Source organism: Tursiops truncatus, chromosome 5 (assembly GCF_011762595.2).
Source record: "Tursiops truncatus isolate mTurTru1 chromosome 5, mTurTru1.mat.Y, whole genome shotgun sequence".
Lineage (NCBI taxonomy): Eukaryota > Metazoa > Chordata > Mammalia > Artiodactyla > Delphinidae > Tursiops > Tursiops truncatus.
This window is the reverse complement of record NC_047038.1, coordinates 133462209-133486270: the sequence shown is the minus strand read 5'-3', so window position 1 is coordinate 133486270 and position 24062 is coordinate 133462209. Positions and strand designations below refer to the sequence as shown.

The window sequence follows — 24062 nt, the reverse complement described above, 5'->3', positions numbered from 1 at the left end:
CATGTATTGTTATTGTCTGTTTAGAATATGTTTTATATATTTATTGTACAAAGTCAGAATGTGCATTACATTAAAAAAAATACTTTGAATTCAATTACACAGGTAAAATAACCAAGTCTATTTTCCTTATATGGCTCTTCATTATTTTTTTAAATTTTTACATAAATGTGTACATGAAAGGGGGAGCTTCTGACACAATATATAAATATGTGACAGATAAAAATTCATTTATCATAACCTGGCTAGTCTAATCTTAATCACTGTGCACTATTCCATCATATGGATTTCTACTTTTAAAAATACAATTGTTCATTGTTTGTCAACTTAAACCTAGTACCTAAATCAAAGACTAGTATAAGTGATAGGGACTCAATAAATATTTTTGGTTGATCAGTCATATAGATGTATGCATGTACACGTACGTGTACATGTGTGTGTGCACTGCAATGACCCTCTTTCTAGCTACTTTTTTGCATTAGCATACAGCTCTACAAGACGTCTGGCTATGTTTAAAGCCACTGACACCTGTTGCCAGGTGGATTTCCAAAAGGTTGCTGTCAGCACCATCAGCTGTCCAGGAAAGTATTCATCCCACCACACTCAAGGTGGACTATTAATGTGTATGTGTGTATGAGCATGCATGTGTGTGCAGGCTTACCAAGTGTGAATAAATATTATCTCTTACATATATTAGTTTGCTTTTAAATTATATTGACTCTGCTTGCACATATATAAATAAAACTCTCCTCTATTTATATACTTAATCGCTTATCTATTGGGATGTAACTTTGATAATTTTTACATTTTTAATAGCTGCTTATAGATTAGAATAACTCTATTTTGTCACATTAATTTATTCTTCATAAAATATAAACAGCAACTTATAATAAATGCAGGCTTGATGATGCCACTCATTTGCTTAAAAACATAATGCATGTATCTGTGTTTGTGTGTGTGTGTGTGTGTGTGTGTGTGTGTGTGTGTGTGTGTAAGCTCAAAATCTTTAGCATAGTACATACGGTCTTCCATGATATGCCTGTGTCATCCTAAAGTCACATTCCAAACATCAAGTTATTCTGAATCTCTTTATTGTTACACATGTATTACATTTGCATGAATAGCCTCACCAAAATTCTTCACCTAACTTGACCATAATTGTCCTTTAAGATCCAACTTAGCTTTTATCTATAGTTAGCCTGTCTAGAACCAGGAGTTGGGTTAAATGACTCTTTTTCTCTACATATGAGATCCTATGAAACATCTGTGGCCTTCCATAATGTACCATACCTACATTATCTGTCCTGAAATCTTTCATTTATAATTAGATAATGAAAACCTCAAAGTTACAGACCTCCAGTATTCAATACTTATCCACAACTTAACTGAAATGTAAATTTCTTTTTGAAGATAACATATGTCTTATAATGAAAATGTCATTCAATGGAACAGATGTGTAGACATCCAGGACTTTTATCAATGCTCTTTTCATAAATCGCTTTATTTTGTAAATTAGGGACTTGCAATTATATTCAAATGATGGATGCCATATTAAGTATGCTGTCTCTATGAGAAAACACATGTGGAGGGTGAATATTACATAAGCAAAAGCAATTACATAGTTAACTACAGAGCAGCATGCTATAACACTGAACAGCTATTTTCCTTGGCTACTCATGTGTAAATTGCTTGGCCTTTCAACTAAATAAGTTTTTTGCTCATCCTTGTCTTTGTCTGAAAGTGTAAGGTTGGAACCAGTGCAAAACATTTTTTGATAAGCTACATTTATGTAAGTGTAACATTTTAGCTAGATGTCTTATTGACTGTTTCTCCATTTGAACTTAAAAAATTGACTTAACTTCAGAAGGCAAATGAAAAAGGGCAACGGCAAAAGAAAATATAGACAAAAATTTAATGTATCTGAAAAAATGTGTGGTTTGTGTCATGGTAGTTGAAATTTCTTTGAATGTACATATGGAGAAGGAAATGAGACATTAAAACATACTATTTTGGGGATGGAAACTATATAAGATATGCCAGATACACTGCCTGCCATATGCCAAATTCAAACCCACTTTTAAGTAAAACTGTCACTCTTTTAGCACTGACTGAAGACGATTCTCCCAGGACTACAGATTCCCAACCTAGTGTCTAGAATTATCTGATTAGGCTATAGTGCCAAGCTTACATTAAAGCATACAACCTGAAACTAGAGACGACTCCATGGTTTTAAATTCTATGAAGTGATGACATAGGATAATAATATTCTTTTGGGGGTGTAATTTGAATCAAGAAATCATGTTAGAAAGCCAAGAGTACAGAGAACTGGAATTGTAAGAATGCATAGCAAAAGGCACCATGACATAGAATTAGGGCTGTGATAATTTGTGATCATGCAGATCAGGATTCAATTAGATGTGAACAGGAGGAAGACCTATGCAACACATGGGAGAAGCAGGAGTCTCAGCTGTTGTCTATGTAAAGTTGGTTTCTAGGTTCTGAATGCAGATCATCTCTGACTGCTTCACATTGCCTGTTCAACATTCACATCCATTTTTAAATAACCTATACTTAACCAAAGAGAGAGAGTCTACTCCTGGTGACAAAGTGAGTCAGATTGAAACCAAGACAATGTAAGAATTATTCCCATGTCAAGAGGTAGAACTGTCATTATACACAGGTGATGTGATAATATATATAGAAAAACCTAAAGACTCCACACAAAATACTAGAACTGATAAATGAATTCAACAAGGTAGCAGGATACAAGACTAACATAAAGAAATCGGTTTCATTTCTTTACACTAACAATGAAATATCAGAAAGAGAATGTAAACAAACAATCCCTTTTACAATCCCATCAAAATAAAATAAAATAATTAGGAATGAACCTCACCAAGGAGGTGAAAGACTTATACGCTGAGAACTATAAAAACAGATAAAGGGAACTGAAGATGATTTAAAGAAATGGAAAGATATCCAGTGCTCTTGGATTGGAAGAATTAATATTGTTAAAATGGCTATATTACCCAAAGCAATCTACAGATTTAATGCAATACCTATTTAAAAAAACCTATGACATATTTCACAGGACTAGAGCAAATACTCCTAAAATGTATATGGAACACTAAAAGACCCAGAATTGCCAAAGCAATCGTGAGCAAAAAGAACAAAACTGGAGGCATAACCCTCCTAGACTTCAGACAATACTACAAAGCTACAGTAATCAAAACAGCATGGTACTGGCACAAAAACATACAGATGAATGGAAGAGAATAAAGAGCCCAGAAGTAAACTTATACACCTATGGACAATTAGTCTTCAACAAAGGAGGCAAAAATCTACAATGGAGAAAAGACAGTGTCTTCAGCAAGTGGTGTTGGAAAAGGTGGACAGCCAAATGTAAATCACTGAGGTCAGAACACACCTTCACACCATACATGAAAATAAACTCAAAATGGCTTCGAGACAAATATAAGACAAGACATCATAAAACTCCTAACAGAAAACATAGGCAAACCATTCCCCAACATAAATCATAACAATGTTTTCTTAGGTCCATCCCGCAAAGCAATAGAAATAAAAGCAAAAATAAACAAATGGACCTAATCAAACTTATAAGCTTTGCACAGCAAAGGAAACCACAAAACAAAAAGACAACCTATGGACTGGGAGAAAATATTTGCAAATGATGCAACCATCAAGGGCTTAATGTGCAAACTATACAAACAGCTCCTATAACTCAATAACAAAAAAACAAACAAGCCAATCAAAGAATGGACAGAAGACCTAAATAGATATGTCTTCAAAGAAGACATACAGATGGCCAATAGGCACATTGAAAGATATTCATCAACACTAAGTATTAGAGAAATGCAAATCAAAGCAACAATGAGGTACCACCTCACACCAGTCAGAATAGCTATCTTTTAAAAATCTACAAATAATAAATGCTGGAGAGGGTTTGGAGAAAAAGGAACCCTCTTACACTGTTGGTGGGTTTGTAAATTGTTGAAGCCACTATGGAAAACAGTATGGAGGTTCCTCGAAAAACTAAAAATAGAGTTGCCATATGATCCAGCCATCCCACTACTGTGCATATACCCAGACAAAACTATAATTTGAAAAGATACATGCATCCCTATGTTCATAACAGCACTATTTACAATAGCCAAGACATGGAAACAGTTATATATATATATAACTGAGTCACTTTGCTGTACAGAAGACATTCAACACAAGACTGTAAATCAACTATACTTCAATAATTTTTTTAAAAGAATTATTCCCATGTCAAAGAGTTAAGCTATTGCATGAAACAAATGAAAATGGTACCCATCTTTCCTTCCAATGCCAAACCAAGTAAGCATATTGTCTGCAGTGGTTATAACATGATGAGTAAGAAAGTATCTCAAACTCAGCGGCTTAAAACAACAAAAAGCATGTATGTCTTTATGGAGGTTTTTTTGGCCAGAGGGGGCGCTCTGGCTTGGGCTTTCTCATGAGGCTTCAGTCATCTGCAGGCTTGACTTGGGCTGGAAGATCCACTTCCATGCAGGTTCACTTGAATGGCTGGGAATTTGGTGCCAGCTGTTGGCAGGAGGTTTTAGTTTACTTCTGGGACTCACCCCAAGGCTGCTTAAGTGTCCCCCTATGCTGGCAGTTGGCTTTCTCCATAATAAGTGATCCAAGAGAGCAAGGCAGAGCCATAATGCCCTTCATGAACTGTCTTCAAAAGCCATACACCTTCCCCTGTACCCTACTTTATTTATGATAGAGGGAGACCTGATCTGTTTCAATGTGGGAAGAGACTACAAGGGTGAGTGAAACAGAAGAGGAGGAACATTAGGACTATGCTGGACACCACTCAGTGTTAGTGTAACAGACTGCTTACTAAGCAAACATCAAGAAAACCTAACTTCCTCTTAGCCAGATTGCCAAGACCTAAGCTTCTTTTCATATAGAAATGCTAAGCCTACTACTGTCAGGAAGCGACTCGATTTTGAGAATTCTTCATACAAATGACTGGCTGTGGTTTTTACATGATAAACAATAAACAGTGACATTATTAAACAACTGTGGGTAATTAGCTGCAGATATATATGAGAACAACTTTGCCTTCTAATTCACTTATACACCCTGCTATTTTAGGTAGATGGCAAGCAAAGTTACTTCCTCATTTGCTTTGACTTCCTCATCTAGAAAATACATCACATGGTGAATTAGAGAATTTGAAAAATAAAATGATTATCACACATTTTAAGTAGTACATGGCACATAATGTTTTATATATATAAAGTACTTAGTTCTCCTAAGTAGAACTCAAGATCATCATACCTATAGAAATTAAATTAATAGAGAGGTAGCAAAAAAAAAAAAGTCGCATAAAAGTATATTCTAACCTATCATTAGGGCTACCAGAGGATTCTCTTTATTATCATTTGAGAGAACAAAATTATTAGAAAAATAGAAGACTACTTGGATGTTAATTAGCATATGTGCAAAGAAATAATTAAAGATGGTAGACTTTAAAGCTGTAGCAATGAATATCAGTTTTTATAAAAGGGTATTATTTCTAGCAATTTTTATCCCTCTCGTATTCTGAACTCCCCACTATTTAATATGTATTCAAATATACATATTTAATATATTTATATTACATACAATGTTAACATATGGATCTAATTATATTTAAACATGGTATAAAATAAAAGATATACATTCTCTGAAGGAAACTGGCTACATTAAAAAGTTATTTATCATTCAGGTAAGTGAAGATTTTTAGATAAATATTTTGAGAGGGAAATTACACATTATAATCCACAAATGCATTAAATATCATATTTAAGGCATTCTGGTTAAATATATAGTTTATAATTCAGTTACATTTGCTTATCTCTAAAGACATTACAAAACAGATATAAAACAGGGCAATGAAAGTCAGCAGACACCTTAACAACATAATCACTGAAGTAGGCCATAACCTTAGCATTGGAAATTTCGTCACAAGATTAGTTGTCACAAGATTTTAAAATATATTGGACTTTACGCTGCCTGAGAAAGTGTTCATGTAGAAAATGACATAATGTCTCATAAAACAAGCTGATTATAAGTTAACAGAGGTTAACTTCTTCTTGGAACAGATTTCTAAAGAAATTGCATGACATAGAACAGAAAATCAGGCAGTATGAAGATTTTATGAGCATTCAACGAGCTAAAAATGTTCAGTTACTTAGAACAGTGCCTGGCATGGGCACACACACACAAACACAGTAGTGTATGTATACACACAACACATATGTTTATATACATAAGTGCACATGTACTTTTTTGAAAATGAATATGTATTTTTGCTAAACATACATATAAACATAACTTCAAAGATAAGAACTTTATATTATGACTCAAAAATGAAGCAACTTGCAGCAGTAATATGGCTTATATATCTTGTCTTGTCTTGCAGAGAAACAGTATAACATTTGAGTGTACACAGTGTGGAGGAACAGATATTTACATGCCCCTTCAGACATTCTTTCTCAAATATGAAAGGGCTTATTAGCAGGCCAATGGCAAGTTCCATAGTAAATTCAATTTGCTTTTTAAAATTGGTTCAAGTGTTTACATTGTGTTGATTAAAGTGAATTCCATATTGCTTCTGATTTGCTTTTACACAATAGCTCCAGGCTCGGCACTGTTAAACAATAATGTGAAACCTGACATTCTCAATCTGTTAAATCCCCATCCTACAGCAATAAGGTCACGTATTGTTGGATTAAAAGGATGGCTAACCCTAGAACTGAAATTTTCTTCTCCAAAGTACCTTAAATATGTCTTTGTTCTCATACAATTTTACGGTAGAGAACCCAGATATGTGTTGTATAGTAAGAATTTTGAGGGAAAAATGTTAATTGGAGAATTACAAACTAATAATGACATTCATAAAGGAATTTCAGCTTAGTCATGGAAGAACTTGTGATCTTAAATTACAAAATATCCTGATGGTCCCAAGATGCGTTAGCTGTACACAGCACATCCAACTTGTTCATTGAGCCATTTGTTGAATAGGATTAGGCCAATTCAATGGTAGCCTGATGTCTCTCTTACTATTTTTTCTGGGATAATTTTTCTTCTATCTGACATAATTCTGAAAGTAGTATTTACTCAAAAGACGTTAGTCTCTTTGTTTTGCTCACATTAGTGGAGAGCAAATGGCAGGTCCTGCTTAAAATGACATCATAAGCTGTTAGGTTCTCAACTTTTCAGGGCATTGTCACTTACTACTCTGTTTTCCTAAAATTCTTGATGTATCCTAGTTATTAGGATTTTTTAAAATATTTTTTTGATGTGGACCATTTTTTAAAGTCTTTATTGCATTTGTTACAATACTGCTTCTGTTTTATGTTTGGTTTTTTGGCTGCGAGGCCTGTGGGATCTTAGCTCCCCAACCAGGGATCAAACCCTCACCACCTGCACTGGAAAATGAAGTCTTAACCACTGGACCACCAGGGAGGTCCCTAGTTATTATAATTTACCTACATGTTTTAAAAACATATTATTTAGATGAATGAAGTCAGACTCATGGTGTTTTAATTTGCAAATGATATGACCGATTAGGGATTAATATACAACATATAAAAATAGTTCATACAACTCAACATCAAAACAAACAAACAAAAAGCAACCACATTAAAAAATGGGCAGAAGAATTGAATAGATAATTTTCCAAAGAAGACATGCAGGTGGCCAACAGGCACATGAAAAGATGCTCAACGTCTCTAGTCATTAGGGAAATGCAAATCAAAACCACAATGAGATATTAACTCACACTTGTCAGAAAGGCTATCATGAAAAGGAACAAAAATAACAAATGTTGGCGAGGGTGTGGAGAAAAGGGAACCCTTGTGCACTGTTGGTGGGAATGTAAATTGGTGCAGCCACTCTGGAAAACTGTACAGAGATTTCTCAAAACACTAAAAATAGAACTACAAAACAACCCAGCAATTCCACTCCCAGGTATATATCCAAAAAAAACCAAAAAGGAATTCGAAAAGTTACATGCACCCCAATGTGCACAGCACCATTATTTACAGTTGCCAAGATATGGAAGCAACCTAAGTGTCCATCAACAGCTGACTGGATGTGGTGTACATATATAATGGAATAGTACTCAGCCATAAAGAGAATGAAATTTTGCCATTTTAAGCAACACTGATGGACTTGGAAGGCATTATGCTAAGTGAAATAAGTGAGACAGAGAAAGACAAATACTGCATGATGTCACTTATATGTGGAATCTAAAAAATACAACAAACTAGTGAATATAACCAAAAAGAAGCAGACTCACAGATATAGAGAACAAACTAGTGGTTACCAGTGGGGAGAGGCAACATAGGGGTGGGGAAGTGAGAGGCACAAACCATTGGGTGTAAGATAGGCTCAAGGGTGTACTATACGTCATAGGGGATATAATCAATATTTTGTAATAACTGTAAATGGAAAGTAACCTTAAAAATTTTTAATTTTTTAAATTTGAAAGTAAAAAAAAAAAAGACAATAGTGTATTTAAAAAGGGATGACAATATAGTGAAACCAGAAAAATGTCTGAAGTCATCCACAGTTTTTTATTTGTTCATTTTTGTTTTTTCTTTGCTTCTTACGTTGTCCCATTAAAACTCCTGGTCATAATGCTACCTGATTTTATTTATTTATTTATTTATTTTGCAGTACGTGGGCCTTTCACTGTTGTGGCCTCTCCTGTTGCGGAGCACAGGCTCCGCGGCCATGGCTCACGGGACCAGTGGCTCCGCGGCATGGGGGATCTTCCCAGACCGGGGCACGAACCTGCGTCCCCTGCATCGGCAGGCGGACTCTCATCCACTGCACCACCAGGGAAGCCCTGCTACCTGATTTTAAATCTCTAATCTTTCAGAAGCCTTCTCTGTGAGACACTGTCATCCCTGGTTTTAAATGCCTGAAGATGAGATTGAGAAACAAAATTCTTCCTCATCACGTTAGAAGGGAAAATTAAAACATGAAGAAGTGACGTCAATGTCTAAAACCAGGTAAAGAAACCACCACTACACATTAAGATTAGAAATCTGGAGTTACTGCCCATATTACTTTAACATGTATCGTCTTCTTAATCTGAAACCTTATTGCTACTCCTGGGAGCTGCTACTTCAAACTGTTACACTGGAGAAACAATGGTGGAAAATCATAAAAGGAATAAACTATCTTTTTAATTGGGGTATAGTTGCTTTACAACCTGTGACTAACACAATATTGTAAATCAACTACACTTCAATTACAAAAAAATTTAAAAAAGGAATAAACTATTCTGTTCTCCTCTAATTCTTTCCTCTCTCCCCTCCTTTCCCATCCCCACTCCAACACAAAACAGATTCTGTATTAGTAAGAGAGAACAATGCCAGCTGCCCTTCTTCCTTCCATTGTCAGAACTGAAAAAAGATCAGAACAAACAACAGTGAAACTCCAGCAGCTGTAGTGACTGCAACAGAGTAAAAGAGAATGGGGTCAAAGATGCTCAGAGAGAAGTGACAGAAAGAGAAATAAACTAGGCCAAGTAGCAGTAGTGTAGCCAGCTGTGCTGTGGGAAGAGTGAACGCTGGCACTGAAACATGAGAGCATTTTCAGTTGAAGCCGTCTGATACCGCCGGGACTCCACACGTGTAACCTTTAATTATTGCTCACTCTTGAAAATAAGATGCAGTCAGGCATGACTTCCAGAATGTGATATAAAAACGGTTTCCCTATATATATGTATTAGCATACGGTATTTGTTTTTCTCTTTCTGACTTACTTCACTCTGTATGACAGACTCTAGGTCCATCCACCTCACTACAAATAACAGACACGGGAAGGGGGAAGGGTAAGCTGGGACGAAGTGAGAGAGTGGCATGGACATATATACACTACCAAACGTAAAACAGATAGCTAGCGGGAAGCAGCCGCATAGCACAGGGAGATCAGCTCAGTGCTTTGTGACCACCTAGAGGGGTGGGATAGGGAGGGTGAGAGGGAGACCCAAGAGGGAGGAGATATGGGAACATATGTATATGTATAGCTGACTCACTTTGTTATAAAGCAGCAACTAGCACACCATTGTAAAGCAATTATACTCCAATAAAGATGTTTAAAAAAAAAAAGGCTTCCCTCCTATATATGTATATGTATTTTTTTACTAACATTCCGTATGAAACTTACCTTTCCCACTCTACAAGAAAGAACATCAAAGGAAAATGATCAGATTTGAATGAAACTCTGAAATGTTTGTTCCAAGGGCATTTTTTCCAACTTGAGCATACAATTTTTCATGTGACTAGGAGATTCAAGAAGGGAATTTAGCTTCACAGGAGTAACAGACTACGTAAGATACAAGAGTAAACGAATCGGCAGTTGCAACACATGCTCATAAAGGCATAAGCAATTCCTCAGTAAATCTGAGCCTCAAAATAGTTTGCTGTTAAAAACAAATATCAAATATTTCATCTGTAACACTTTCTTGAATAGTCCTATTCCTAGCATTTTTCACTTTTACCCATTTTTACCATTTACATAATTTTTATCCATTGTTCAACATATTTAAGAAAAATTTAAAGCTAAAATTATTGAAGCAGAATAATAACAGTATCAGTAATCAGAAACATTTACTGAGCCCTTATTATGTGCTAGACATGGTGCCAAGTATCTCAGAATACTGGAGCCATTAAAATTTTATTTCTACCAATATCTCTAATTGAGTTAATTTCTCTAATAATTTAAAAAAAGCAATTAGCTGTACAGTGGAAACTAACACAACATTGTAAAGCAACTACACTCCAATAAAAATTAATTTAAAAAAAGCAAAATAAAGCAAGCATGTGCTAAAAATGAGTCTAATCAAATAGTCTGGAGTAGAATAATAATGTTCTAAAAACAAATTAATGAGCAGAGTATCCACTTATTTATGTATCTAACAAAATGTTTTCAGATGAGTTTCTGTAGCCAGAATTGTGTCCTGGCCAACATTGTACCCATTGGTATGAAGTAAACATTGCTCAGGGGCCACAAAAGCATAAAGTCGGCAGTAGATTATCTCTTATCTACTATTAAAATAGAATCTTTTCAGTGTTAACTTTGCTCTAATTTAATGGATACAAATTAATAGGCACAAGCAGCCTAAGGCATAATTTTAGTCCTTGACTATTTTAATATGATTATTTATTAAAAATAATATTTTATGAACGTTTTCTTCTTAGAAGCTCAAACAGGCTGATAAATCAAGTAAGACTATCTTTTGGGAAATGCCATTATGCAAAATAATTTTCAAAAGATGAGTAGAGGAAGACGGTCCAACTCATACTGAATGCTCACATGGGTTGTATCCAACAGCACAAAACGTATCCTGTCTTGAGATTAAAATAGTCAACATAAAAGACCATTAGTCTTACATACCATGTTGGCAATTTGAATTTGGTTAATCCTGCTCAGGTAAAAAAAAAAAAAAATTACTCAAATGTCTACTATATATTAAAAATGAGATACACAACAAAAAGTGCTTACTGTGATATTTATCTAAACACTAGATAATGACTATGTAGAAAAGAATTTTTACCTTTGCAGAAATATAGCATGTAAATGACTCCTCACTTGACTTTTTCTATTCACAAAGTTCAACACCTCCCTTAATCTGGTTCTACCCAATAATTTATTCTCACCATGTATTGCAAATTCCCAGCAAATCTTTTTATGAGTATATTACATAAAGTTAATAAAACACACCATGTGGGTTCATGACTCTTCCCTGAGTTGATATACTTTTAAGTCTCCAGCTGTAGAGGTATCGCTACAGCCACCAAATATTAGCTCAAATGTCATTACCTCAATAAAGATTATGCAATGCAACTCAGTTGGAATTTGATGATTCTGAGGTTCCAATCCTATCCCACTTGGCTTGTATGTCTGTTACAATTATGTTATTCTACCATGTATTACAGCTGTCCTTTACTTCTAACTGCACTAAACTAGTCTTTCTGAAAGTACAGAGTTGTCTTATCCAGTGCTAGCCATATGCTAGCAGCATGTTTGTTTGCGTGTTTGTTCCTTCCTCAGTGACTATTTCATAGGTGAAAACACAAATGAACAAACCTATTGTTCCCTGTAGATTTTTTGTTCGCCTTACAATGAAAACTCTTAACTTTATAAATTTTATAAATATCCCTTTTCTAATAGACATCAGAAAACAAATAAGTTTGGATTAATCTTGAAACAGTATTCACGCACTTGGGAATGTAACAACTTCACACACATTTAAATTACATAAATCAAATTACAGCCATTGTAAAAAGTATTTAAATTAAGTTAGTTCGGTTACCATGGAAATACGAAAGTAATTAAGAGACAAATAAAAATGAAACTAAATTATAGCAAAATATTAAGTACGTGGCAGGTTCTTCTTAAATAACTTCTGAATGCATGGCAATTCAATATTTCTCTAATATGTGTGATTGCTGGGTTCCAAGGTATATGCAAATCCGAACAGAAAATGTTAAAGTGCTTTCCAAAGGGAGGAGAAACTGACACTACCTCTAGCAGTGGACACTGAGTCCTATTTTTCCAAATCACATCAAGTCTTGGTGGTTTGCAGCTTTTTACTTTTTGGTGTCTGGGAGACGTAAAAACGGCACTTCTCTGTGCTTATAAAGTGCGTTTCCTTGAAAACTAATGAGGATTAACATCTTCTCATAATATATATTGGCACTTCATCTTTCCTTCTGCCTGAAAAGTCTTTTTAAAACTACTGCCTAGTTTTCTTTGGTTTGTTTCATCTATAACTATCTATCTATTGATTAATCTATGATACTAAGTTCTTATTAGTTTTTTAGGTAGGCAATATCTTGAGGGAAAATTCTTATGATTAGAACTTCTTAATTTTAATCTAATCATACTTTTTTTCTGATGTTTATTCTGCCTTTGAAACATACCCCTAAAATTATATTCTAATATTGATATTAGTATAATCATAATTAAGACAATATTGGATGTGATATATATGTATTATGTATGTATATAGTCTTTACTTGAATATCATTATGATAATTACATTAGAAAATAACACTCCTTTCTTTACTGTATGGTATAATCTTAGTCTTCTGAATCCAAACTATATCTAGGAACACATTTTGACTTTCTATAAGCATATGTTTCAGACAAAAACAAATATTTTATTCACTAATAATTTATTTTCTCTTCAAATTGTACTATTAGAATGTTTCCAAAAGTTTTATTATTATTTATACCAGAGCTTAGTATTTATAAAGGTATGCATTAGACAGACAGTAGATCAATTTAGGGGAAAGATACTGTATTTAAATTGGCACACAATTTTACTGCATGAGTTAGAAAAGTGACTTTTAAGAAATGTCATATTTAATAACATTTCAAATGTAAAGTAATATTTCGCATGTAACACAAATATGGAAATGAACACAAAGTTGGAAAATAGAGCAAATAAGGAAGATAAACAGTAATCAAACTGTCTGACTCACTCTTTCTGGCATATTCGTACAACAATTAGTTCTTATCAGAACCCAGATATCTGGGCAAACAGAGGATAATAGGCACACAGATGTATAATCTGGGCTCTTTGTACACAGTTGATAAAAATGTATGGCATCAATTAGATTTCACAAAATGTTAAGAAGGCACCTCCCTTCAGCCCCTCACGTGGGAGCCTGGGAATTTGAAGAGCACATTTGTTTTATTAACTCTTCACACACTGACACCATTTTCTGACAGAATTCCTATATCAGAGAACTCTAAGAAAATCATTGAGTGATAATTTTCACCTCTTGAACCTAAGTACAGGTTTCCCCACTATCCGAAAGTAGAAGGTTCCTGTGAAACCTTTCACAAACCAAAATGCTATAAAGTGAAGAAGCAATTACCTTAGGACACATCTTGCTAAGGGAGGCACAAAATAAATGGAGGTAAAGCACAGATGCTCACAGACACCATTCACAGCTATGAGGGATTGATGCTGAGATGATGCTGAGATGATGCTGAGTGTGGTTCCAGGGAAGGAGCTTGGCTGTGCCAGCCTTCCAGCTCAGATGCTCCCAACCTCTACAGGGCTGCTGCAAAGCGGGTTGGACGTGATTTTAGCTCTTCACCTTTCTTACTAGAAAAGAAGATCCTCTTAGGATTTCTTTTGGTTAGCGAAAGCTGATACTAACGTATTTGTAGGTCTTTAGTAAAAGATAGTGGCATAAATAGAATTTATGAAAATCGGGGGCTACCTGTCACAGCTATTTTGCAAAGGACTCACCAAGTGCAATACCTCTGGAATTATGGATTACCAAAGTGAATCCTAACGTTTTCTCCTGAACACCACCAACAAAATATTAGTATATAGGTTTTCTAAAAGTTTCATAGAGACCTCATACTCAGCACTGTCACTGTATATAAGCATATTTAGTCTGCAAGCCTGCAGAAATATAAATAAAATATCATCATGACTTGCCTATTTCTATCATAAAATAAATTAGGCAAATTGACATGGTATAATATGAGATGAGATACAGGAATATTCCACTGAAGGTATACAAGGTCCTGTAGACAAAATGGAGGAAATAAATCAAAATAAGGAAGCTTAGAGTCATATTTTGTTTTGTAGGCAAGGGATCCCTGATTATTGATGACTGTTGTAAACTTGTCAATCTGATGACATTCAGATCACGTAGCATCTTGTTAAATGAGAGACAGGCCTCCACTATTGGGCAAAAATGGCAATGCGTTAGAAACAGGTCTATTTAATGACACTGAAAAGCATGCTATTTTGAAAATATAACCTTCAGATATGGAAACCACAAAGCAGATCATTTCACCATGGTCTGGGTCAACAGATGAAAAGATTTATGAACAAGTTACTTCACAGGATGCGACAATGTCATTGGCCAAATTGAGAGCCTGAATATGAGAATTTAAGATAAGTAATGAAAGCTCATAAAATAATAAATGCTTATCAAGCATGATTAACCTCAACTTGAGTCTGATTATTCTAAGTGTGTTTTATTTCACAATAAGCTTACTAATATGTAAATGTCGTGACAAATATTAACCAAATAGTTTTTTGGGTTTTTCAAAAGAAATATGCATTGTTCACTCTGCATTAAAGTGTTTTTAGTATAGTACTTCTATTAAATAATAGTCAGTGAATGTTAAACAAAAATTAACAATAATTTTCATTTATTGATTTATTTCATTTTTCTCAAATATCTGTTTTTATTTGGTTCTTTTGGATTCCAGCACTTAGCTCGTAACTATCAGCATTAAAATATCACCCTGGCTATGATGTCCACACCATATCTTTAACTATAGATTTTCCAAATTCCTATTTATTCTACCTAACTCATATTGGTTGAGTATAAAAATGATTATTAATTGATAACTGGTGCATTTGGGTCCATCTATACCTGATAGACTATGCTATTCTTTGCTTATACTAACTTCCTAGCCTCTGTAGACATTGATAAGATCCTACGTAAATGATCTCATTAAACCTATACAATTGCTATTTCGGAGTATTTTCTCTACTCTTTAAAAATAGAAAGTAAATGAAGACTAGAAAGGTTAATTAACTTGTTCATATTACCAGAATACGTTCTATTTCCAAAGTTTGTGATATCATACTTAAACTGCCTTTAAATGTAAAAATACCATATTTTAATCTATTTTAAGATCCTTTCCTCTACTTCTAAAATAGGCAAATACTTCTTAAACATTCATATATCTTTTGAAATATTTAGGTACAAGTGGCTACATTTCACCATATTTCTAAATCCGTGTATTGTGAATTATACTTGTCATATTTTTATAATACTTATTAACTTATAGGAACATTATATATTTATATAGTTTGTTCATTCTTGTAATCTTCTTGTAGAGTCTAACCGATTTAAAATATCCATTTAAAGAATCATAATGAATTTTAGTTCATAACAGTCAACCAATATTAATGTATTGAAGTTAATTCTAAACTAAGGAATGTAGCAATAGCTGAATATTTCCAATGTAATACTGCCTGTGACAATGAAAAAATATATATATATATAGACTAGTCTAACATATTCGAATATTATATTCCAATATTTCTGAGAAGCTAGATTAAACGTATCCTTTACTAAAATCCCAGCAAGGTGTCATAAAACCTGTGCCCAGGGCTTAATGCGCATAGAGGCTTAAAAGCTTTCCAGAGAAGCCTACATTCACTCTGTTTTTAATTTACCATAATTCTGAAGATAAACTGTTATCATCTGGGAATTGCCTCCCATTGGAAATGGAAGTGTATTAAGTGCTTATGCTATGTGCAAGATGTTTCCAAATAAACAATGTTGTACCTCTACCTAAAATCCCCTCACATTATTTCAAATTGTCTTCTACTCCCTGTTACAAGCACCAGTCTAGGGCCCATTTCTACTGCTCTTTGCATTTAAATCCTCCCTGTATACCATTCTGTCCAATCTTAGTTATCAAACCCTAAGCCTAATATAGCTGGAGATTATATTATTTTGCAGCATTTTCTTGTAGTTCAATTTGTCACATGAGAAAAATTCCAGTAGGGTTTGCCAACAAGCCTGTAACTCAAGGTTTTCCATTTCAAAGATTCAGGTACAAGAAAAAATCAGCTCCCTGGCCTGTGATGCTTTGCATGAATTTTTCTCTCAACAGCATCATATTGCTGGGAAATATAGTATAAGAAAAAAATGTGGTTGATGCCACTATCAGAACTCAATTATACAGAAAATAGCTGGATGATGACTCTGAAGCTGTAGCCAAACAAAATCCGTGTTGTGTCATTTGACCCAAAAGTTGTAAATCTTTCCCCTTTTTTATTGCTGTCTACATGGGATTCAATACTTCTCTGCATCCTTCAAAAAGAAAACAGAAGAAAATCACCTTACAAAATAATTTTTTAGTATAATAGGAATATAAATTGACCAACATAAAGGGGAAATAAAGTGTAGCTTTTGCTTTGACTCTGGCAAAAGTGGACCCTGGCAAAATATATATTTTTTATTTAAAATATCTTAATAGCTACATTAAAAGAAAAATTATATTCTTATCAGCAGAGTCAATTTTTTAGTAGGAAGATATATAATATTTTATGTTTGGATATATAATACTATAGATGTCAATATACACTCACATCTCCATCTCCATCTATCTCTATACCTATATCTCTGTATATGTCCCATTCATTTTGGAAACGCTGATTTCTAACAATTACTAGATTTTCCAGTCTTATTAAAAATGATTTTTGTCAATGTTTCTAGCAAGAAGTAATTATTTTCAGAAAATTAGTAAGAATCAGCATCATGTCTAGCATTATGGTGGGTGCTTTTCAGTTATCTATACAGAAAACCCTTAGTGAGTTAGTATTTATACTGTATTACAGATAAGGACATTAAAGCTCAGAGATGCTAACTAGTAGCTCCAAATCACAGGACTATTATGTGGTGGAGGAATTATTCTAACTCATGTCTTACTCCAAAGTTCATGCTCTTCTATTAGACCAATCTGCTTTTTAAATATACAGTTGACACTTGACCAACATGCGTTTGAATTGTGCGGGTCCACTTATACAGGGATTGTTTTCAATAAATACATACTACAATACTACACGATCTGCCGTTGGTTTAATCCATGGATCTGGAACCACAGACACATAGGACAGACTGTAAAGTTCTACTCAGATTACTGACTGCAAGGGCGGTTGGCACTCGTAAACATTGCATTGTTCAAGGGTCAACTGTATGTAGTATCCTAACACAACTAAAAGGACAAAAGACCTCTGAAATTATTTTGGATAAGTCAGTAATTTTTAATGTGTGTAAATAAGAAGAGTGAAGTCATCATTGATGGGTCCGTGACTGTTTTCTCTGGTTTTTTGAGAATATCTGTCAACATACAAATGTGACTTGCATAATTAATATTATTAGTCTTTTTTCCATGGAATTACTAGAAGAGAAACCAGTGCAATTCTTAAATTAGGACTTAGAAAAGGCTATAGTTTTCCCTGATGTGCTCGCCACCTGATTTTGGTATTGTTATACAGAATTCTGACAATTTATTGAGTACTAGGAAACATCCCAAGGAAACTGCCTTCAACTAGACAGTCTCACATTTTCAGTTCATTCTCTTTTATCACTACTAATATTCTACTCAATTATTTTACTTATTTAGCTTTATCCTGGTTTTAATTATGTGCGTTAGTGTCTAAAAATGGCTATTTTCACATTAACAACTATATACATATATATGTTCTTAATAATGGTGTTGCAAATTTGTGGAAAACAAATTTAACAAAAATTAAATTAGTTTAGGGAATTCCCTGGCAGTCCAGTGGTTAGGACTCGGCGCTTTCACTGCAGGGGCCCAGGTTCGATCCCTCTGTGGGGAACTAAGATCCCCCCAAGCTGCACGACGTGCCAAAAAAAAAAAAGGTTAAAGTTGTTTATTTAAATGAGAGTTAAATTTGTTATTGCAAAGAAACTGTATTTGCATGCCTACAAAATAATAGAATATAAACATGAATTAGTGATGCTTGAGACTTCTGGGTTACAACTAAAATCCATTTTTTTTTTTTTTTTTGCCAAAAGCAATGTCATGAAGTTTTCCCTTGTGTTTTCTTATAAGAGGTTTACATTTTCAGGTTTATACCTAAGTCTTTAACTATTTTGAGTTGATTCTTGTATATGATAAGAGATGGGATGTTCAGTTTCATCCTTCTATGTGTGGACACTCAGTTTCCCAGCACCATTTTTTGAAAAGACTATCCTTTGGCAAACATGTATTCTGGAGCCCTTGTCACGGATTAGTTGACTGCATATGTGTGTGTTTATTTCTGAGCTCTCTTTTCTGTCCCATTGGTCTACATGCCTGTCTTTATGCCAATATCATACTGTTTTAATGACTATAGTTTTTTAATATATTTTGAAATCAAGAAGTGTGATTCCTCCAGCTTTGCTCTTCTTTTCCAAGATTTTTGCAGTTATTCTGGACCTTTTCTTGTTTCATATGAATTTTAGGAATTGTTTCTATTTCTGTAAAATGCCACTGAGATTTTGATGGAAATAGAATTGAATCAGAGACTCGTTTGGTTAGTATTGACATTTTAAGAGTATTCATTCTTCCAACCTATGAGCACAGAATATCTCTCCATTTATTTGTGTTTTGTTCAATTTCTTTAATCAATTCCTTATAGTTTTCAGTGTACACGTCTTTCACCTCTTTGGTCAAATTTATTCCTAGGTATTTTATTCTTTTTGATGCATTTGTAAGTGGAATTTCTTTCTTAACTGCCTCTCAGATATACATTGTTAATGTATAGAAACACAACTGATTTTCATATGTTGATTTTGTACCCTGAAATTTTGCTGAATATGTGTATTAGTTCTAACAGGTTTTTTTTGTGGCATCTTTAGGGTTCTCTCTATATGAGATCATGTCATCTGCAGAGACAATTTTGCTTCTTTGGATTTGGATGCCTTTTATTTCTTACGCTTGCCTAATTGTTATGGCTAGGACTTCCAACATTATGTCAAATAGAAGTATGAGTGTGTATCCTTGTCTTGTTCCTGATCTTAGGCGGAAAGTTTTTCTCAGCTTTTAACCATTGAGCATGGTGTTAGCTGTGGGCTTAAAAATATATGGCCTTAATTATGTTGGCGTAAATTCTTTCCATACCTAGGTTGTTGAGAATTTTTATTGTAAAGGGGTGTTGTCAAAGTATTTTTATCATGAAAAGGTGTTTCAAATGTTTTATTTGCATCTACTGGATGGTCAGGTGATTTTTATCCTGTAGTCTGTCAATGTGCAAGTCACACGTACTGATCTCCTTATGTTGAACCATCCCTGAATCCCAGGGATAAATCCCATTTGATCATGGTGTATGTTCTTTTTAATGTGCCACTGGATTCAGTTCATTAATATCTTGTTGAGAAATTTTGTACCTATGTTCATCAGGGATACTGACCTATAATTTTCTCAAAAGCACAAGTAGCAAAAGCAAAAATAGCCAAGTTAGAATGTATCAAATTTAAAAGCTTCTGCACAGCAAAAGAAATAATCAGCAGAGTGAAAATAAACTACCTATGGAATGGGAGAAAATATGTTCATCCTTTATATCTGATAAGCATTTAATTTTCAAAACAAAAGCAACTCCAATAACTCAATAGCAAAAAATAACCCAACTTAAAAATGGGCAAAGGAGTTGAACAGACATTTCCCCAAAGCCATACAAATGGCCAATGGACATATGAAAATTTTTTCTGTATCACTAATCATCAGGGATACAAATCAAAACCACAATGAGATATTATCTTCATACCGGTTAGAAGAGCTATTATCAAAATAACAAAAGATAAAAGTATTGGCAAGGATATGGAGAAACTGGAACTTTTGCACATTGTCTGTGGGCATGTAAAATGGTGTAGCCACTATGGAAAACATTATGGAGGCTAAAAATAGAACTACCATATAATATAGCAATCCCATTTGTGGGTGTATTTCCAAAAGAATTGGAACCAGGATCAAAGAGATAGCTGCACTCACATGTTAATTGCAGCATTACTCACAACAGCCAAGATACGGACACAACCCAAATATCTATTAACAAATCAACGGAAAAAGAAAATATTGTATATTCATACAATATATTATTATTCAGTCTTACAAAGAAAGAACAACATGGATGGACCTGGAAGATGTTATGCTCATTGAAACAAGCGAGTCAGAGAAGGAGAAATATTGTGTAATTATACTTATATGAGGTATCTAAAAGAGTCAAAATCATAAAAGTAGAAAATACAAGGTGATTGTTGGGGGAAGGGGAGAAGGGAGACATGAAGAGTTGTTCAATGGTTATAAAGTTGTAGTTATATAAGATAAACAAATTTTAGAGCTCTGCTGTGCAACTTAGTCCTGTAGTTAACAATACAATATTGTACACTTAAAACTTTAAGAGGGTTAAGCCGGTATCCTTATGTTAAGAGGGTAGGCCTTATGTTAAGTACCTTTTCGAAATTCATTAATTAATTACAAAACTAAAATCTGTTAATTTTCACTCTTTATCCTTCAAAATGTCACATGATTTGAATGCATAACTAATACCTATACATATTTCACTTCCAGAGTTAGAAAACAAAAGTCTCCAAATCTTTCATTTGTATTGTTTATTATAAGATGGCTTTGAAAGTTCTATTAACTATAGATGTAGTAAGGCCTGCAATGCTATGTCTTATAAAATTAATATTTCTGATTTTAACAGCATATTGCTAACAGAATCTCTTTCGGACTTCCCTCGTGGCTCAGTGGTTAAGAATCTGCCGGCCAGTGCAGGGGACACGGGTTCAAGCCCTGGTCTGGGAAGATCCCACATGCCACGGAGCAACTAAGCCCATGCGCCCCAACTACTGAACCTGTGCTCTAGAGCCTGCGAGCCACAACTACTGAGCCTGCGGGCCTAGCACCCGTGCTCCACAACAAGAGAAGCCACTGCAAGGAGAAGCCCTCGCACCGCAACGAAGAGTAGCCCCCGCTCGCTGCAACTAGAGAAAGCCCACGCACTGCAACTAAGACCCAACACAGACATAAATAAATATTTAAAATGCATTATTTTGACCTGTCAGAGTTTAAGGTGATAAGTAAAATAAACTGAAAATATGATTTCATAAACAGCTTATGATTAAACTAACACATTTATATGACAAAATTATATGAAATCTTCCAGTAAAGTGTTTCTCAGATATACATGCTGGTAGACAGTGATCCACTGATTAAAGAAGCTATAGCTAGGTGTTTCAATTTTGTAATAGAGAAATATGTTGAAAACTACATGACCAATATTAAATAAAAATTAAAATACAGAGTTGAAAGAAAAATCTGTTTCACCAGCACCATCATGAAGGACAAGGAAAACTAAAGTTTTCAATTACTTGTCACCCAAAATTAATTTTTAACAGGAAATGAATTGCAAATTGGGGTAAAGAAACTATGGTGGTCCTTATCTAGTCATTAAATCCAGTTTTCTTTTCTCTTTTTTCACCTTAAGAATTTTATATTTAAGTATTTGCTTATAATGATGGTTGTCCTAGCCAGATGAAATATAGATACAGATATACCAGTAGTCAGGGCCTGGGTAAGACCCAACTTCCTCATTGGATCCACTCATATCTACATGCACTCACCAACTGAAAGAGGAATAAGAAGATTCCTGGGACAATGTTTTAACCTCGTCCAAAAACTGGGCTCAGAGAATTGCATATGTAAATGGTCCTCAAAATATAAGGATCCCTGCAAAAACTTAGACTGATAGGCGGTACAGACAGGTGCAAGACTCTGGGACAAGGAAACTAGCCATTCCAAGTACATCCAGACCCAATCCCAAAACAGCCATCTGTGGCACATGTGCACCAGGGGAAGAAAATGTCTGAGTGTTTGCCTATAGAGAGCTCACTTGATAAATGCTACAAGAGTACTTTGAGTTCTAAACAATTCAGCTGTAACCAAAATTCCATCTTTAGCATCCCAGGCCACCATATCCCTTTCACTAAGTACTAATTTTTAAAAAGGACAGTACATTTTTGTTAAAACTTCATGAAACAACGAGGAGACAGGTACAGCAATGACAAAGGATTTCTAGCTATAAAAGGAGAATAGCCCATGGGGTGGTGTTGGTGCCGGGGCAGCGGGTATCTCAAGGTGGCTTACTTCTCTGACTGCTGCAAAGAAGGGCTGATGTACAGCCACTGGGCCAGGACTACAATGCAACTTCAAAAAAAGAATGATTGATGTATTAAAACTACAGAATGCTCCTTGGCTATACTGTAGGACCTTGAATTCCAAATCATTTGGGAGAAGGAGTTTGCAAAGGATTTAACTTCCTATATGAGCAAACGGGAGGACAGGGCCCAACATATCTTATGTACACTTGCCAAAGAAACAAAATCATTTTAGTTGTCATATTGAAAGTTTCACAATCTTGTATTTAATCCTTAAATCTCCTTTTAATATTTCAAGAATTCCAGCCTTCCTATACATGAAAACTGCTTTTGTTTGCTTGTTTTTTCTTTTTATGCATTGCTCTTTTCACAGTGTTTTCTGATGCCTTTGTTTTTGAAAAAACTTACTTGTAAAGTTGAGTATGATGTGTGTGTGTGTGTGTGTGTGTGTGTGTGTGTGTGTGTATTCAATACTTACGGGTCTTTCTAGCAGAATCTTCCACAAAAAGAGAAGAAATGTCTTCATCCACTCCTGCTTCATTTTTCGCGATACAAGTGTACGCCCCTGTATCTTCATATCGCACATTGCTAATATGAACCTCGCTGCCATTTGCTGAAAACAGAAGGCAAATGCAACCTGTAAACTACAATTTCAGTTTTGGTATAGTGACTTCTGATTATACAGTCAAACAGTTCTCTTAGCTTATCCTAATTAAACTGTTTCCCTTCATACTTCCATGCTTTGGAGACATGCCAAATTATTCCAAACGCATCAAGTGTTTCATAAATTGTGCTGTCACTCTATTACAGAAATCCCAATACTCTGTATCAAATGCACACACACCATATTTTATATTCATTTCCTACCTTGCATAAGAAGTATTACATATTGAAAACTGTAATTCCATTTCTATATTTATTTTTAATATTCATAATCCACGTCGTCCTCAGCTTTTACAACAGTTTTAATTAACACCAATATGGTTCATTTACAGGAGAATACATGTGAAAAGACATGTCATAAAGGCATTAAGTGAGCTACATCATGCAAGTATAATACAATGCCATTTAGCAAGCATATTCTTGAGTCTGAATTATATATCTGGAATTATTAGGTATAGGGGACAGAAAAAAAACACATGTTTTTTTGGTAAGATTTGCAGTCGTTTGCAAGAAATATACCTAAAGTAAGCAGTATTATAATATGTAAATTGATATAGTCAGTGTATAACCAAAGGGTTAAGGGAATGATTAATCCAATTTTTAAATTTTGGTAAAATAATA

The 24062-nt window shown here is 34.5% G+C and overlaps 1 protein-coding gene across 3 annotated transcripts in view; it reads right to left on the bottom strand.

Moving 5' to 3' along the window:
* Nucleotides 1-24062, bottom strand: part of FSTL5 (follistatin like 5) — a 615591-nt gene that overhangs the window by 99546 nt on the left and 491983 nt on the right. For all 3 annotated transcript variants that reach the window (XM_019926751.3, XM_019926752.3, XM_019926753.3), the window contains exon 9: nt 23257-23391. In XM_019926751.3, coding sequence (XP_019782310.2) covers nt 23257-23391 — 135 coding nt within the window. The remainder of the gene's footprint in view (nt 1-23256; nt 23392-24062) is intronic.